The following is a 19,215-nucleotide window of genomic DNA, read 5'->3' on the forward strand; positions in this document are numbered from 1 at the left end:
CCATCAATACATGAGTGGATTAATAAAATGTGGTATATGTATACCATGGAGTACTACTCAGCTTTAAGAAACAATGGTGATATAGCACCTCTTGTACACTCCTGGATAGAGCTGGAACGCATTCTACTAAGTGAAGTACCCCAAGAGTGGAAAAAGGAGCACCACATGTACTCACCATCAAATTGGTATTAACTGATGAACACATAAGTGCACATATAAGAATAACATCTATTGGATGTCGGGGAGTGGGGAGGGACCAGGGGGGAGGAGGGGACGGGTATATGCATACACAAAGAGAGCTATGTGCACCATCTGGGGGATGGACACGCTTGAAGCCTGGCCTTGGGCAGGGGGCAAGGGCAACATATGTAACCTAAACATCTGTACCCCCCATAATATGCTGAAATAAAGTAAAAATTAAAAAAAGAAGTTTAAAAAACTCTCAGTAGGCACTTTTATAGAAATTGACAAGCTGATTCTAGAATTTATATGCAAATGCAAAGGTACTAGAATAGTTAAAACAATCATGAGAAAGCAGAACAATGATGGAGGACTTACACCATCTAATTGTAAGATTTACCATAATGTTGTAATTATCAAGATAGTGTGGCACTGGGATGTACGGATGTATCAGTTGAACATGATAGAGAATGCCAAAACATATGGTCAAATGCTTTTAACAAAGGCAATTGAAGGGGGACAGAAAGTCTTGTAAAAAATGGCGCTGGAACAACTGAATATTTGTAAAAAAATGAGCTTAGGGTCAAAATTCACACTGGACACAAAAATTTCTTTTGAGATGAATCATAGACCAAATCATAAAAGCTAAAATTATAACACTTATAGAACAAAACATAGGAAGAGTATCTTCCTGACACTGAGGTAGGTTAGGATTTCTTAGACGTGACACATAAATGAAAAAAATGGTAAGATTTATTGACATTGAACTTTTTTGCTCATCAAAAGACAATATTAAGAAAATAAAAAGGCAAACTACAGACTGGAAGAAAACATTTAATGTATTTGACAAAGGAATTACATGCAGAATATATTTTTTAAAATCCCATAACCCCATAGGAAGACAAACAATATAGTAAAATTGGACCTAACAAAAGTGTGGCCTAAAAGGATGGTCCCCTTTTTAGTGGTCAAGGAAATTTAAATTAAATGACCAGGAATCATCATGGCTCAACCATAACAATGGCTAAGACTAAAATGACTGATAACATAAAATGTTGGTGACGATGCAGAGTAACTGCAACACCCATACACTGCTGGTAGCAAGATCAAATGGTAAGGCCATTTGGAGAACAGCTTGACACTTTCTTAATACAATTAAATACACACTTACCATCTGACCTAGCAATCCCATTCCTAGGATTTATTCTAGAGAAATGAAAACATGTTCAAAAAAATATTTGAACACAAACGTTCATAGTAGCTTTATTGATAATTGCCCCAAAATGTCCATTGACAAGTGAATAAACATATTGTAGTATATTCATCCAACAGAATATTTCTCATCAATAAAAAACAAAAAACAAAAAAGATATTTTTCAGTCTCTTGGAGAAATCTAAACATAAATTTTATATCAATGTGAAATTTCTTGAGTGAAAAATTGTAGAAGGTAGGAGAATGCCCTTGTTCTTAGGAGATAGGTGTTATAGTATTAATATTTAAGACCATGGTGTCAAAATATCTGCAGACTCTCAAATGATGTGCATTATACTTGGAGAGACAAAGCTAATTTGGCAACAGCTAGTAAACCTAGATGAAGGATATATAGGCATTTATAGATCTAGTTTTTCAACTTTTCTGTAGACTTGAAAAATTACAAATTGAAAAGTTGGAGGAAAAAGTTTTCCCACTTAATGGTATATCCTAAGAATTTCCTATAATATTATACCCTAAGCACTCACAATAATTACTTTTAATGATATTGTGGCATTCTTTTGAGGGAATATGTATTCTCTTTAATGATTCCACAATTTAGATTTCTAATAAATAATCTTCAATGAGCATTTTTGTACATGGTTTTTTTCCATATTGTACATTCTAATCTTTTTTTTAAATATCAGCATATTACGGAGTTACAAATGTTTAGGTTACATATATTGCCTTTGCCCTGCCCGAGTCAGAGCTTCAAGTGTGTCCATCCCCCAGATGGCGCGCACTACACCAATTAGGTTTGAATATACACATCCCCTTTTCCTCCGTCCCACCTGCCTGGCACCCGATGAATGTTACTACTATATATGCACATAAGTGTTGAACAATTAATACCAACTTGATGGTAAGTACATGTGGTGCTTGTTTTTCCATTCTTGGGATACTTCGCTTAGTAGAATGGGCTCCAGCTCTACCCAGGATAATGTAAGAGGTGCTAAATCACCATTGTTTTGGGGGGCTGAGCAGTAGTAGTACTCCATGGTATACATATACCACATTTTATTAACCCACTCATGTATTGATGGGCACTTGAGTTGTTTCCATATCTTTGAAATTGTGAATTGTGCTGCTATAAATATTTGAGTGCTGATGTCTTTTTTTTCTTTGGGTAGATGCCCAATAATGGGATTGCTGGATGAAATGGTAGTTCTACTTTTAGCTCCTTAAGGTATCTCCATATTACTTTCCACAGAGGTTGTACTAGTTTACAATCCCACCAGCAGTGTATGAATGTTCCTATCTTTCCGCATCCATGCCAGCATTTATTGTTTTGGGACTTTTTGATAAAACCCATTCTCACTTGAGTTAAGCAATATCTCATTTCTTTTTTTGTTGGGTCCTTTCCTGGCTTTGGTGTCAGAGTGATGTTCACTTCATAAAACATGTTGGGAAGGATTCCCTCCTTCTTGATGCTGTGGAGTAATTTCTGCAGGATAGGCACCAGTTCTTCTTTGTAGGTCTGGTAAAATTCGGGCATGAAACCATCTGGTATGGACTTTTTATTTTTAGGAAGGTTTTGTATTGCTGCTTCAATTTTGGTACTTTATATTGGTTTTTTCAGGAATTTGATTTCTTCCTGATTAAGCCTAGGGAGGCTGTATGTGTCTAAGAATTTGTTCATTTCCTCCATGTTTTCAAGTTTATGTGTATAAGAGATTTTTATAGTATTCAGAGATGACATTTTGTATTTCCATGGTATCAATTGTAATTTGTCCTTTCATTTCTGAAGGAGCTTATTAGAGTCCTTTCTTTTCTGCTTCTGGTTAATCTAATGAGAGGCCTGTCAATTTTGTTTATCTTTTCAAAGAACTTACTTTTTATTTCATTAATCTTCTGTATAGTTCTTTTATTATCAATTTCATTTATTAATAGTTTTGGTCTGATCTTGGTTATTTCTTTTCTTCTGCTAGGTTTGGGATAGTACTTCCTTTTCCATACCCGAGACAATTCATTAGATTGTTGATTTGTGATCTTTCTGTCTTTTTGATGTAGGCATTTATGACTATGAGTTTTCCTCTGAGGACTGCTTTAGATATTCACACTTATTTTTATAACTTGTATCCCCTTTATCATTTATTCCAAAGAATCTTTTTATTTCCATTTTAATTTTCTCCTTTATCAACTGTCATTCAGCAGTAGGTTGTTTAGTTTCCATGACTTTTTGTAGCGATAAGTGTTTCTGTTGGAGTTAACTTCTAATTTTATTCTAATGTGGTCTGAGATGATGCATTGTATGTCTATTTTTAAAAAATTGTTAAGACATGTTTTGTGGCCTAGTATGTGATCAATCTTAGAGAATGTTCCATGAGCTGATGAGAAGAACATATATTCCGTGCTTTGGGGGTAGAATGTTTTATAAATGTCTGTTAGGCCCATTTGTTCTAGAGTTCTGTTTAAGCCCATTGTTTCTTTGTTTATTTTCTGTTTGTAGGATCTGTCCTGTTCTGTCAGAGGGGTGTTGAAGTCCCCAGCTATTACGGTGCTGCTGTTTATCATTTTGTTTAGATCAAGTAGATTTCCTTTATGAATTTGGGTGCACCTGAGTTAGGTGCATAAATATTTAGAATTGTTATATCTTTTTGTTGAATTGTACCCTTCATCATTATATTGTCAGCACCTTAGTCTTTCATTACTTTTGTTGATTTGAAAACTAAGTTTTCTGAAATCAAAACTGGTACAACAGCTTTCTTTTGGTTTCCATTTGCATGGAATGTTGTTTTCCATCCCTTCACCTTGAGTCTGAAAGCATCCTTGTGGGTTAGATGTGTTTCCTCAAGACAGCAGATACTTGGCTTGTATATGTTTATCCATTTGGCCAGCCTATGTCTCTTTAGTAGACAGTTTAAGTCATTCATATTTATTGAAAGAATTGATAAGTGGGGCAGATTTCTGTTCATCCTGCTGAGTTGAACTTTCTTGCTTTGTTTTCTCTCTTGAGCCATTGTGATATCTGGCCTTTGACCTTTAACTTTTGGATTATTGTACACTGGTGAGTTGTCTATTGTGCCGATCCGTGTGCAAGGCCGTTCTGACTACTTCCTGGAGGGCGGGTATTGTCTTGAATTCCCTCAGTCTTTGCTTGCCCAAGAAGGTCTTTATTTCTCCTTCATATAAGAAACTTAGTTTTGCAGGATACAAAATTCTAGGCTGGGCATTATTCTGTTTGAGAAGACGGAGAATGGGCCCCCAGTCTCTTCTGGCTTGTAAGATCTTAGTTGAGAAGTCTGCAGTTAGTGTGACGGATTTTCCTTTGTAGGTTATCTGCTGCTTTTGCCTTATGGCTCATAGGAGGGCCTCTTTCATGTTTATTTTGGCCAGTCTGTCAACTATGTGTCATGGATTCTTCCTGTTTGTAATGAATCTCCCAGTGGTCCTTTGAGCTTCTTGTACCAGATATCTATATTTCTAGCAAGTCCAGGGAAATTTTCCTTCATTATATCCTCAGATAGATTATCCAACCCTTGTGAATTTTCTTCTTTACCCTCAGGCATGCCTGTGATTCTTGTATCAGGCCTCTTCACAGAATTTTTTTTTTCTCTTATTTCTCTACTCTATCTCTGCGACTGAGTTGTTTAATTGAAAGGTGTTATCTTCAATCCTTGAGATTCTTTCTTCTGATCAACCCTATTCTTGAGGCTTTCTGCTGTGTTTTGTAATTCCTTGAATAAATTCTTCATTTCCAGAAGTTCTGCTTGATTTTTCTTTAATATCTCAATTTTTTTAGTGAATTTTTCTTCCAGGTCTTGGATATTTTTTATGGTTTCTTTGTGTTGGGTATCCATTTTCTCTTGCATATCATTGAGTTTTCTTATGATCCATGTTTGAAATTCTTCTTCTGTCATTTTAGTGTTCTGATTTTGGTCGGTATCCATTGCTAGAGAGCTGGTGTTCCCTTTTGGAGGTGTCCTTTCAGTGTGATTCTTCATACTCTCAGAGTTCCTTTGCTGATTCCGTTCCATGTGGAGCAGCTGTTGCTTCTTACCCTTGGATTTTCATTTAGATAATGACAGGCCCAGTTTAGTCTCTGAGCCAGTAGGTGGTGCTTGTGGGTGAGAATTGACCACACCCTGCGTGATGAGTCAGTAAATGCAGTAAAAGAAAGTGCAAATTGACCACCCTCTTAGTAGGCATCACTTGGTCGGAGGAGCAAGCTGCAATGTTTTTGGGTTCTGTGACCAGATCTAGTTCCTCTGGAGAGGACCTCTAGTGCTTCAGGTGGTGGGTGGGGTCCTGGGACTTCCAGGTGTATCTTTCTTCTTCACCTCAGCAGGAGCAGGTTGGGGAGCGAGGCTGGGTGGGTCTGGGTTAGGGGTGCCTGCCCTCAAGCTCCACAAATGCTTTTAGCAGGGGTCAAAGGTCTGTTCCCTGCCTCTGGACAAGGCTGCCAGTGATGGCCTGAATTGGCAAAGTATGCGTGTGGAGGTGGGGCTATCTGAGACTTGCAGTCTGGCAGTTTGGAGCAGGCCTCGCTCCTTTTCACCCTCCCCTATTCCGTGGTTTCTCCTGGGCCTCTGCCAGCAGGCAGGACCTCAAGCCAGCTGAGCTCCCCCTGACTGTGATGGGAGCTGGGAAGTTCCCTGCCCGCGATCACCGCCTGAGCTGGGAGCGTGGCCCTCCCATCAGAGGAGGGGTGCCGTTCAAGCATGCTGTAGCTAGGACCCACTCTGATCTGCCCCCAAAGGGACACACACTTCAGTAGACTAGTTAAAAAATATCCCTTCTGTACCCCAGGGCAATGCGATTGAGACCTGAGTGTACAGTATGTGGCCTGCAGGTCTGTCCTCCAGGCCACAGAGATCAATCCCTGACCATTCCAGGGAGAAGAATGCTGGTCCCAAGTCACCCATGGGGTGCCCAAGCTGGATCAATGTCTCTCTGCCTTGGGGTTTGCCCTGCTCTACTGGAGTCACCAGGCAAGCAGCACCAGGGAGGGCCGACAGGCAGGGAGCTCACAGTCCAAGCACCCCTCAGTCCACTACAGGGTCCCAAAAGGAATGGACCCATTCCCTGTGGATGCCTCTGGGTGGTGGCTAAATTGTCTCTCTCAAGAGCTGCAGGTAAGGGAGGGAAAGGGAAGAATGAAGCAATATGGCGCCTGTGGATTGGCTCGTGTCTGTGGGATGGGAGGTGTCCCTGGGAGCCCAGTACCCTGTCCGCAAGAGTCTGTCCACTCACTGGCGGCAGCAGTCTCTGGACTGGTGTCAGCAGGTCTCTCCAGCAGCTTGGGAGAACACCAGCAGTCCGAGATGCAAAGGAGGGGAATTTTAACCACTCCACCTACCCTTCTCACTGGTCTCCAAGCCTCTTGGGGCTTAGTCCCTGCCAATGCCTTTCTCCTTCCAGTTCTGCTCTGCAATCCCTTCCCATGGAGTCTGCTGTAGGTTCAGGCACCCTTCCATATGACCCTCATCCAATCTATGTTTTCTGACTGTTTTTGTTGTTGTTGTTGTTGTTTTTTTCATCTAAATCTCTCCTCTCAGAGATGCTCTGGCTGGAGGTGTTTCTCATCCGCCATCTTGCCTCTCTCTGCTGAATGACATCTTGAACAAGACCTGGCACAGAGCTGGTTCTCCACAGAAATGCATTAAATGAATGAATGATTTCCTTGAAAATGAGACACTATATATTTGTTACTCTCTACTTCCAAAATGAAATATTCCTAACATCTGAATATACTGACGTCATATAAAATAGATGTGGCAAAAATGTCTAATTGGTCCAAATTGAACATATCCAACACCAATGCTCATGTCATAAAAATCCAAGTCAGCAGAACCTTTTAGAAAGATTGGCTTTTTCCATGGCCACCCCTAAGGCCAGGAGCATGTAAGGTGGCCAGAGGTAAAGAAAACAGTAGCTCTGACAGTACCAGTTCACTGGGAAGTAAATCTCATTCTCTTCTACAGTGTTCAGACAGCTGGTCCCTCCCAGGTAAACCAAACACTTTCCCCAGGAAAGCTGGTGTTTCCCTGGGTGACTCTGGAAGTGGTGCGTAAAGAGCTCTCACTGTGCATCATATGGCGTAAGAGCTAATACATGGGATCTGTGGGCTCAAGCGAAAACCAAAAGACCAAGTGGCAGCATTAAATGTGTTAGTGCACATCACATGTTCACATTATCACTGTTACCACGCAAGTATTTTAACTGTGTCACTATGAGGTCTGAATCAAGGAGATGTGTGTCTGTATATACTCTACTTATGTAACTGATGATTGTCTATTTAGTCACTTATTGCTCGTATCACATAATCCTAAAATGAATTCAGTTTCCATCCTTTATCAAAGTTTTGCACCGTGGGATTTAAGGAGAGTTACATTTCCCAGAAAACAGAACCTGACATTACAAGGTAACACTGAGAAAAAAAAATTCAGTTGGCTTCCCCCCTTCTTCAAGCTCTGTCTGAATTGAGTTGAACATGATTAGGTAGGTGGTCTAATGGCTTTAATATCAAATGTTAAATTTGTCAGCCTTTTGCCTGAGCAAATTTATTTACCAACAGTAAGGCAGCGTGATTTATCCTGAAGTCATTTTTAATAACTGGTTTGTCAGTTGGAAGTTTCATTTTTTTATAGTGCTATTTTCCTGTAATTAGAATAAAGCCTGAACTAGACTTGTGACAATTCCCCCAAAACAGCAAAGGAAGGAGGTGGAAGCTGGCTGAGTTCCTCTAAGACATGCCAAGTGTGAGGTGTCTCTAAGTCACCACATGGAGAGGCTCATTATGTGGGTGAATGGGGGTTCTGGAGATGGGAGATGAATCAGACTTAGACACAGAGAGTCCCGGACCATGAGCATCTATACGGAGGAGGGCTGCAGTCTGGGAATTACCTGATGCTTGTTACATAAGAAAATAAGAGGGACATGGCCCCAAAGAAGGTGATTTCCCTCAGGCCAATAATCAATATAACTTTTAATTCTCCAAAAGAACAATATGCTTTCTTTCAGCAGTCGTGTGAGTGAAGCACAATGTGTGTGCAGACACTGTGGACCATGGGGTTGGTCTAGGACAGCAACACAGGAAAGACGGGGGCTCTAATGCTCTGGCGTCAGGGAGCACCCCCACCCTGTCCTCATGCTGCTCCAGCAGGCAGGCCCTGTGCATGGGCCTATGATCCTGAATATGAGAAAACAAAACCCACACATGACATGTCAGACAGGTAGCCTAGCACTAATCCCCTGGGCATTCCCAGCACTGCTGGCAGAGTGAGCCGTAATAACCCTGGCCTTTGAAGCTCCACCTGCAGAGAAATCATCTTTGTTTTAAGCTTTTGTTCTCCATGTACACACCCTCCTCACCCCTGGCTTAACATGGATGGAAGGAAAAACAATGTTTTGATTATAGTAAATCGCTTAACTTCCGAGGATATCCACCCCCCCACCTCCCTCAAACACACGAGCTGAAGTCCGACACACTGCAGCACCCACGCGTGTGGACACGTGAGCAGAGCACCTGGGAAGAGCCATGGGCCAGAGGGTGAGAGTCAGCCACAACCACCTGTGTTCATGGTTAAGAACCCATGGTGATACGATTATTCACCGTCTCAACTCTCCACTTGCACATACAGGATACACCTCTTGACCAACAATGAATGTGAACCGCTGTACATTTTCCAAGCAAGTGGCCCAAGAGTCACTGACTAGGATAAAGCAGCCATTCCAATAACAAATACAGGGAACTTGTGGATTGATGTTTTAAGATCACTGATTCTCCCTTTCCGTCTTCATTTTGCTTAACTTCCAGAGACATCATAAACATACCCTTATACAGGGGCTGGGAAAAGGGTCAGTCTACTGAAACACACTCAGTCAATAAGGGAAAGAAACTCATGGCCACAGAAAGATAACTGCCAATGAGCCAGCTCCTCAGATGACAAGGTCACAGAGTGTCATGGTGTGAAAAAGTCAACCACTAGAAAGCACCCATGGTCATCACCAGAGGCTCAGGGCTGGGGCTAGGGAAGATGCCGGCCAAAGGACACAAAATTTCAGGTAGAAGGAGGCATAACCTCAAGAGATCTATTGTACAACATGATGACTATAGTTAACAACATATTATTAATATATACTTAAAAATTGCTCAAAGAATAGATTTTAAAGTGTTTCAAAAAATGATGAGTACGAGAGGTGATGCATATGTTAATTAGCTTGATTTAGCCAATCCACATGTATATATATATCAAAACATCCTGTTGTGTATCATAAATATATACAATTTTTATTTGTCAATTAAAAAAAATAATTACTTCAAAAAGAGTCATCTGCCAGCATGAAGTCAGCAGATCAATCCAGCAGCACATGAAAAGAGTAATTTCCACTCAGACTGAGTGGGGCTCAGTGTGGACTGTGAAGTTATCCCCAATAGGAACTCTCTTATGTAACAGACTATTAATATATGAAAGTAAAAAAACTACAGTCACCTTTGTATCTGAAAAAGTGACTGCAAAACTCCAGGCTCTACATTATTAGTGATAATAAATGTATGAAGTATGAACAGGAAAGACCAGAAGAATACATGCTTCCACATGGTGCTAGAAGTCCTAAGCAGTGCAATAAGACAAGAAAAGAAAATAAAGGGTAAGAATAGAAAAAAGTAAACTATACTCTCATTTGTAGAAGACATTGCTTTCCCCACAGAAAAAAATCCAAAAAATGTTGCAGAAGAAATAACAAAATGAAAAAGTTCAACAAATTTGTTGGGTACAAGATTAGTACCCCAAATTTAATGTCTTTCTCAACCACCATCAACACACAATTTGAAAATAACATTTGGAAAGAAAGATAACATCATCATTAGCAGAATCAATGAGTTATCTGGGAATACATGTAAGAAAAGGTGTGCCAGATAGATCTTCATGGAGAAAATTACAAAACTTTGTTGAAAGGGGCATAGAAAACTTAAAAAAACATTAAACCACAAACTAAAAATAGCCCAGTTCTCTCACAGTCAAACTTCTATACAATTCCAATAAAAATACAAGCATAAAATTAATGTGTAAGAGTAATGTGGTATAGTAATAAAGTAGGTGTGTGAGTCAGCTTGAGAGGCCATAACAAATACCATAGACTGACTGGGTGGCTTAAACAATGGAAATGTGTTTTCTCACACTCTGAAGGCTAGAAGTCCAAGATCAAGGTGCTGGCCAGTTTGGTTCCTGGTGGGGCTAGGTGGCCACCTTTTCGCCGAGTCCTCACATAGTGGAAAAAGACAGAGAAAGAAAGAGAGACAGAGAGATCTCTGATGTCTCTCTTTTATAAGGATACCAGTTCTGTTGGATCAGGGCTCCACACTTATGACCTCATTTAACCTTAGTCACCTCTTTAAAGGCCCCATCTCCAGTAGTCACATTGGGTTAGGGCTTCAACATATGAATTCTGGGGGGACACAGTTCAATTCATAGGTGATGGGATCTTTCCCTACATATGGCAAGATATATTACAAAGCTATACTGTTAGAACAGTGTGGTATTAGTCCAGGAACAGAAGCTATTGGCACAAAATAGAGAGCCTACAAGCAGACCCGTATGTATAGAAATTTCACATAGGACAGAGGTAATGTCAAATTTAATGATTACAGGTGGGGCCATTTATTAGATGGTACCAAGGCACTAGGCCATCTATACAGAAAAATACTACAGTAGAATACTAGCTCATACCAGCATAAACAATCAATTCTAAATGGAGTAAAAACTATGTAAAGGAGCATACCTAGAAATTATTTTAAAGCTCTTACAAAGCACTAACAAAAAGACAAATATCCTAACAGAAAAACAGACAAAGTAAAGTCTATTTTGGTTACTTGTGGTAGTTATTTTCTAAGATGTAGTCACAAACACTGAACTAGTGAATACTGAGCCATCACTTTTAGGGGAAATATAGAGTTAGTTTTTTGTAAGCTTCTGGTCACAACATTTGCTTCAACCAATAAATACATAACCTTGTTCAATGAGCATTTTTATTTAAAGACACCTTATTTAATATATATTATCGATTTGTTAGCACTGAACTCACAGCCAGCAGCACTATAACTCGTGGTTGAATGAAGCCTCTCTAACACAGGTTATTTTCTCCATAAGACACATCACAGCCTTCTCGCACTTAGGAACACTAGACAGCACCTCAGCCCTACACCTGGGAACCATTTAAAACATGGAAATCACCAAAAGCACAAAAATATGAAAAACATGATACCTAACAAACCACAAAAAGGATGCCTGCCTGCAGTATGAGGACTAACTCAAGAAGGCAGAGTGTTGCCTTTTTTGACCTCAGATGGGAATGTGTATGTCAGGCGACTTGAACTTTTCACCACTGTGCGTGTCTGGGAATGACCATGAAAACCAACACTGTGAGTGTTGGTTTTGGGGTCACAAATAAACTTTAGTAAATATGTGAATTTGCAAATACGGAGTAATGAAGACAGGCTGTATATGAACAGGCAATTCTATGGCTATTAAACCAACCTCACTATTTACTGGTGAAATCTGAAGTAAAATTACTATAGATTACTATTTGACACCCAACAGTATGTCAAAATGTTAAGCTCTGATAATACCATGTGCTAGGAAACACAGGGAAATGATAAGTCATGTGTTGCTGAAGAGACCACGAATTCCTTGGTCACCGCAGAGGGCAGTATGGCCACTCCTAGAAGACGTAGGAGGTGCACACATGAAATTCTACTCCCTGATCTCTGTCCTGGGAGGACTCTCGCCCACAGGGACCAGGAGACATGGGACGGACGTCCTCTGCAAGACGGTCTGTATCAGCGGAAAGAACCAATCTTCACTCAGCAAGCAATGCATGACTAAAGTAGCGCTGACTCACAGAATGAAATACTGTGTGTGTATTAGTTAAAATGAACTTTATCTACATGTATTAACATGGACTTCAGATTGGAAAATCCTCCTCACCAACCTCCAAAAAAAAATCTAGTCCTATACTATTTACATAAAACAGAACACAGAAAGGTTGAAAATTAAATGGGGCAGGAATAGTAAAAAAGGTCCCTGGCAAATGCAAATTAAAACAAAAAAAGCAGATGTAACTCTATTATTGTTAGGAAAAACTGAATTCGAGGCAAAATACATTCAAAGGAACTGTAAAAGAAACAACAATGAAAAAGCTCTATAGCCTCAAATCTATAGGTATTTAAGGACATACACACAAAACATAAAAAATAGAAAACTGATAGAAATTGGCTAATCCAAGAATTAGTGTGGATGACTTTCACAAATTTTCAGATATCTCTTATCCATGAGGACAAAAAAATATATTTTGACACATTGAACACACTTGATCTATGAATCAAGAAATGAATGTCACCATCAGAGCACACTTACTTTTTGAAACAAGAAATAGTCACAAAATTGACCATGTCTAATTGGCTATAAGGAAAATCTCAACAATTTATCAAGAGTAAAATATAAACAGCCCAAATTCACTGATAATTATGCAAAAAAAATTAGAAAACAATAACAAATAAGAAAAGCCTAAATGCCTGGGGGGTTGGGGGAGAGACAGAGCCAAAACGGTATTCGGTGGAAACGTCATAGTCTTAAATACATTTATTTGAAAATTTAAAAATGACTAATAAAAATTATTTTTCAAGAAGCCAGAATGATACAAAAGATCACTTCAATCACTACACATACACCAGAACAGCTACACTTAGAAAGGCCGACCACACCAAATGTGGGCAAACATGGAGAGGAGCCAGAGCTCTCCTCCGCTGCAGGTGGAAGTTCGAAGTGCTACAAGACTTTAGAAAAGGTCTAGGAACTTGTAAAATTAAGCGTACTCATACTCCACAGTTCCATTCCTAGGTAACACTAACAGAAATGAAAATACATGTCCACAAAAAACTTGCATCAGAATATCCACAGCAGCCTTATTTGTGACAGTCAAAGCTGGCATCTGTTTACATGTCCATCAACAGGGGACCAGATGACCCAACTGCCGTGTTCATGAGGGGACTATCCAGCAGTGAACAGCAACAACCTCCTGACATGTGCACAGCACAGGAGCGTTGTAAAAGCAGTGTGCTAGGTGAAGGAAGCCAGGCTTAAGTGGCTACCTGCTGGAGGATTTCATTTCTACGAAGTTTTGGAACAGGTAACACTAGTCCATGGTAGGAAAAAGTCTGGATGGTGGATGCCTGGGAGGAGGAGAGCTGACTAGGGTGCTGCATGACTGAACTTTCTAGAGTGATGGATGTTCTATGCCAGACAGAGATTTATGCATTTGCTGGACCTTATTAGTGGTACTTAAGATGTGTGCATTTCATTGTGCGTCAATTTTAACCCAGAAAGAAGAAACAAGAACAGTAAACAGGTATTGATGTTTTGTTAATGATACCCATGTGGAAGTATTTCAGAGTACGTGTACAAACCTCTGCAACTTACCATGCAGTTAATAAGATGGCTGACAGGTGGACAGCAGAGGAGAGGCAAAGCTAGCTAGAGAGGAAATGTCAGCATCTGGCTGGGGGGTACACAGACGCTCGCTGGAAAATTCCTTCTACTCTCGTATGTTTGAAATTTTGCATGATAAAATGTTAGGGAAAAAATACCTTGAAACACAAAGAAAGTGATCCTTGATAGGAAAATTCAATTTAGATCTTAATTCTCACCAAATCTGCCTAAAACTTCATTGTAATTCCAATCAAAATATCATCAGAATTTTTCAAGGAAATTGGGGCCTTCTTTACTGAGACACAACATGATAAAACCACAAATTACTAATATATAACAGAAAAATTTTAATTTTCATATGACTAAGAAGACAAATAATTATTAAAAATCGTTAAGAAACAAACAAGGTAAAGGGAAAATGGGCCAAGGCCAGGAAGCAGCCACTGACTAGAGGAAACGTGAGCGCCAAAGCACACACCAGCAGGCTCAGCCTCGCCAGAAATGGGGGATATGGGGATATGGGGATTATTGATTTTTTGATCATTCATTTTTCATTTGGCAAAAATGAACACGTTTGGAAACCATCTTATGGAAGATGAGGAGAAATGGGTCCCCTGATGCCACGGCAGGGAAGGAGCCAGGTGCTGTCGGCAGCTCGCTAAGGTGCCAGCCGTGAGCCTGGTGAGACCTCAGTCTTCTCACCTGTAAGGTGGGTCTGAGACCCCTCCCTGGTCAGAGGTGGCCTGAGGCCCCTGGGCACACCGTTTACTGACTGAGGACCGGTGGCCCTGGCATTTCAGAGTGAGAACTATCTCCCTGTCTCCAAACGTCCTTGTGAGCCAGGGTCCCGCCGGCCCCGGCGGTCTGGTCTACGCTCCTTTCAGTTGCCCTGTGTAAGGTCATGATCACTGAAGTAAATTAACAATTTTTGTTTCCATGACATTTTCTCTTTACGCTAAACATGGAAAATGCAGATGTTTCCCAACTCAAGACAAGCGCACTGCCATCCTTGCGTGAAGCCCAGCCAACTTCTAGCAAAGACATGAGCTGGCGGGATTTAAAACCTGGATTCTCATATACCGGAAACCCTCAGAGCGTCAGAAAATGGTTTGGGGAAAACGGATACTTACTGGAAGTTATGGTTTGGGCTGTGCGTTGGACCTAAAAAGATGAAACAAAAAAACAAGTTATTAATACTTCATGATTTGGAATACAACTTTTTTCAAGTCAAGCCAGCGGCAACGAGGGCTGGAGCCTGTGTGCTCAGCGGTGGCTGGCCGTCCTCGGCTGGCTCCGCTCCTGCCCACGGTCACATTCCAGCGGTGCAGGAAACCACGGGGAAGGGATTCGTGTTTGCAGATACTTCTGGAGATATTTTGGAGTTTCCGCTGTCCTTTCTCTCTTCTCATCTAATCTTTAAACACAGCGGCTGTTCTCTACCTGTGATGCAATGATGTGGGCGTGGGGGACAGGGCTGGACCCTGTCACAGCTGGGACGAAGGGGGCACATCCCTTCCCGCCATGTCATTCCCTCCCCACATGTGATGAGCATGAAGTTCAGACGGCTCTGGGTGCTCTGCGCTCTCCCACCCCAGGGCGGGGCTGCAGTGGGGCGATAGGCACACGCGGCTTCGCGGAGCCAGGGCAGCAGCTGTGACGGGCAGGCGGGGCCGCACCACCCCCGCGGCAGCCCCTGGAGACCGGGCCTCCCGGGACGCGGCCTTCCCGCCGGGCCTCTCAGCCCACCCAGCGTGTCTAGGGTTACTTTCGGAGCCCCAGGTTTACAGACCACTCCACCTGCATCCGTTTTCTTTTATTCGTAGTAAACAGGGAGCAGGTTAAGCTGGGATCTTGGGCACAGTGGGAAAGACCTCGGGGATGGTTTTACGGATTTCCTCTCACGTTGACTTGTGCGTGTTCAGTTTCAAACGGCAAACTGACCTCTGGCTTGGTGGCTGTGAACATTCCCATCTGCTAACCCACACACCTTGGCCGTCCTGACTCACCCAGCCGCACGAACAGGACTCCGGTGGCAGTGATGGTCTTCACTCCGTTGGTGGCCACGCACTGGTAGTAGCCCGTGTCTGTCGTGTCCAGGTCTTGGATTCTCAGTCGAGAACCATATTCTGTCTTCCGGATGATTATCCGCCGCGGCTCCTGCACGACCGGGGCATCGTTCTTCAGCCACCGCACGTTGGGGGGAGGGTTTCCCGCCACCTTGCAGTGTAGAATTGCTGTCTGGCCTTGGACAATGGTGATATTGTTTACGGGCTCCAGAAAATTCAGAAAGTAACCTGCAAGGAGAGCAAGGAAAGGGTCACAAAGGAGCAAACTTCAGTGAGGGCTGTGAGGAAGGGCTGCCGGGGGCTCTGTTAGGAACTGCCCTGCAGGAGGCTTCGACTTTCTCTCACATACATACCTCTGGTCGGTTCTCGTTATCTGCAGGATTATGTTCTAGAATGTTGCAGTGAACACTGAACCAGTGAGTGGGGAACCACTGTTCCCAGGGGAAACACAGAGTCAGATTCCTGTGAGCCTCTGCTCATGCTTCCATCAACCAGTCAATACATAACCTTGGCTTGTGTGTGTTTCTGCTTAAAGACACTGTATTTAACACGACTGTGGATTCATTCACACTGAACTCACGGCCAACAGCCTCGTAACTCGCGCCTGAGCGAAGCTTCTCTAGCACGTGGATTTTCTCCATACGGCACGTCACGGTCCTCCTGCGCTCAGGACACCAGGCAGCGTGTCAGCACTATGCTTGGGGCCATGTTAAGTAGCAAAATCACCAATAAAAGCACAAACATGTGAGAAATGTGGCACTGAACCGACCAAGAACCGGACACACGTTCACAGGTGAGAGCGGAGACCAGGAAGCAGCGCGTTACCTTATTCAACCTCAGCTGGGAACAGGTGCGTTGCGCGACTCAATTCTTTACTGCCTTGGGCATGTCTTTGAAAGACTGTAAAAGCATCACGAGTACTGATTTGGGGGTTACAAACAGATTTTAGCCATTAGGTGAACTTGCAAACGTGAAATCTGAAAATAATGAGAATCAATTGTATTTCTCTTTCTAGACACTAACTGTAATCGGGACTGTCAGGAATTCATGCTCAGAAAGTCTCTCTTCCCCTTCTTCCATACCATTAAGCATAAAGCCACAGGAAGTAAAATTTAGAAAGAAAACGTATGACAAAACATGGACATCCCAAAGTCAAGCCAGTCCCTGGCCTGTAAATAGAACAGAAGTTGCGCGTTGAGGGGCGCTGAAGGCTTTGTCCTGCTGTGTCCAGGCCAGGGACAGGCGGGAGCAGTCCAGGGCTCACGTGCAGGAGGGAACACAAGATCCTGGAAGACCCTGAGCAGCAGGCGCTACTCCCAACAAGGGAGCTGGAAACGCTGCCCTGGTGTGGGGGGTGTGTGTGTGTGTGGTGTGGTAGGGGCTGGAGGACTACTCTCTTACCAGACAAACATGCAAACTAAAATGCCGTTACACATAAGGCAAACTAATGCTAGACGTGACAACCATCAGAGATGAACTTACATCAGATAAAACTAAAATAAGAGAGTAATCTGAAGATGACTTTAAAATAGATTCTGAATCTTTTGGTTTTTCTGGTTGGCTCTGATCCTTTCTTTTTAAATGACGTTGAAAGACGGCATGTATCTGCTGCTACTGATTCAACCGGAAAATTATAGGATTTCCCCTGGGTGTGAGTGTTGTAGGGTGGTTGCTGGGCCCAGATGTTAGGCAGTTGGAGGTGGCTGGGGAGGGAGCCAGGCCGTGGATTTCCAGGCGAAGAGACGGTCTTTGCTCACAGGGACAGTGGACAGCTCCCTGTCCGCAGAATAGTCACTGGTTAGCAGAGATTACTACTGATGACTATTATTAATAACATCGCTAGGTTCCCCCTGATTCTCTCCTAGCCACCCCTTCTCAATGTGCTGGATTACGTTGCAGAAGGTAATTCTTACAGATGACACAAAGCTGGAAGGCAACTGGAATGCCGATGACAACCCCTTGAAAAGATGGGCTGAATGACGCAGGATGGAATTTTGGATGTACAGTCTTCATTAATTCAGCCCCACAGGAGGCTGCCGAGACCTGCATTCACGAAGCCCCTGTTTGCTGGACCCCATGTCGTTCCACCTTTGTGGAACACAAGATCTACTCTGATTTGACAGTGTGAAGTGGTGACTCTGCTGTAGTCTGGGCTGCCTATCCCAACGCATCATTTCTCTGTGTTCTGGCCAAACTAGGCTCAGACTAAGACTGAAAAGGCGTTCCTAAATGGCCATCCGCCGTACCTGGGAGGCACCGACGCAAAGGCACGCCGAGGGCTGCCCAGTGGACACAGACCAGGGCGGGCTCTCCTGGGCGGCTCCATGCCCCGTCCCCGGCCGTGAGGCAGCCACCTTCACGCCGCGCTGCGGCTCGGCAGGGCCAGAAGTGCCAGTCAGGAGCCAGGCAGCTTGCTCAATTCACAGCTCTCTCCCTAGGTGGGTGAGTAAACCTGAGCCTTCAGGAAGAAATCAGGAAGACAGATAATGGAGAATAATTTATATCCATGGTATCAGCCTTCCTGAATCTTCTCTATCCTTCCTCCTACCTCCCCCCGGCGGGGCAGTCCCTGCTCTCCCTGAAACACACCGAGCTGGTTCCTTCTTCAGTTGGCCGGGAACTCTCCTCGGTGTCCTCTGCTGTTTCTCAAGGGTCAAGTCTGCCAGAAATGTCACCTCCACCGAAGGCTGCCCTGGCTGCCCATCTAGAAAAAGGTATTCATTTCCGCTCATCTACTGGCCTGTTGCTACAGCTACATCACATTTGCTAAATCAGGATGACTGAAGCATGTTTTGACATCAATAACAACAACTATTACTTTTGGGGGCAATTTTCTCAATTTTTATCTTCAAGATTTTAAAATCATCCTATAAGTTCCATTTAAAAAATAGTACTTTGGCTGGGTGTGTTGGCTCACACCTGTAATCCTAACACTTTGGGAGGTCGAGGTGGGAGATCACTTGAGGCCAGGAGCTTGAGACCAGCCTGAGCAAGAGCAAGACCCCATCTCTATAAAAAGTAGAAAAATTAGCTGGGCATAGTGGTATACATCTGTAGTCCCATCTACTCGGGAGGCTGAGGCAGGAGGATCGCTTGAGCCCAGGAGTTTGAGATTACAGTGAGCTATGATGAGGCCACTGCACTCTAGCCCTGGGGGACAGAGGAAGGACCTGTCTCAATAAAAATAAATAAATAACAATAGTACTTTGATGAAGAAAGACCTGCATTTGTAGGTGATTTGTATAAAACTGCCCTCTTGATGATGTTGAGAGGGCATCGTTTAAACATC

General features: G+C 42.7%; 1 protein-coding gene across 1 annotated transcript in view; it reads right to left on the reverse strand.

Annotated features, from left to right (window-relative positions):
- The window catches only part of ROR2 (receptor tyrosine kinase-like orphan receptor 2), a 72,837-nt gene that overhangs the window by 21,562 nt on the left and 32,060 nt on the right, over positions 1-19,215 (reverse strand). The window contains exons 3-4 of the mRNA XM_012653557.1: positions 15,867-16,154; positions 14,991-15,021 (exon numbers count right to left, since the gene is read on the reverse strand). Of these exons, the coding sequence (XP_012509011.1) occupies positions 14,991-15,021; positions 15,867-16,154 (319 nt within the window). The remainder of the gene's footprint in view (positions 1-14,990; positions 15,022-15,866; positions 16,155-19,215) is intronic.

The sequence above is a fragment of the Propithecus coquereli genome, unplaced genomic scaffold (assembly GCF_000956105.1).
Source record: "Propithecus coquereli isolate 6110/MARCELLA unplaced genomic scaffold, Pcoq_1.0 Scaffold423, whole genome shotgun sequence".
NCBI classification, from domain to species: domain Eukaryota; kingdom Metazoa; phylum Chordata; class Mammalia; order Primates; family Indriidae; genus Propithecus; species Propithecus coquereli.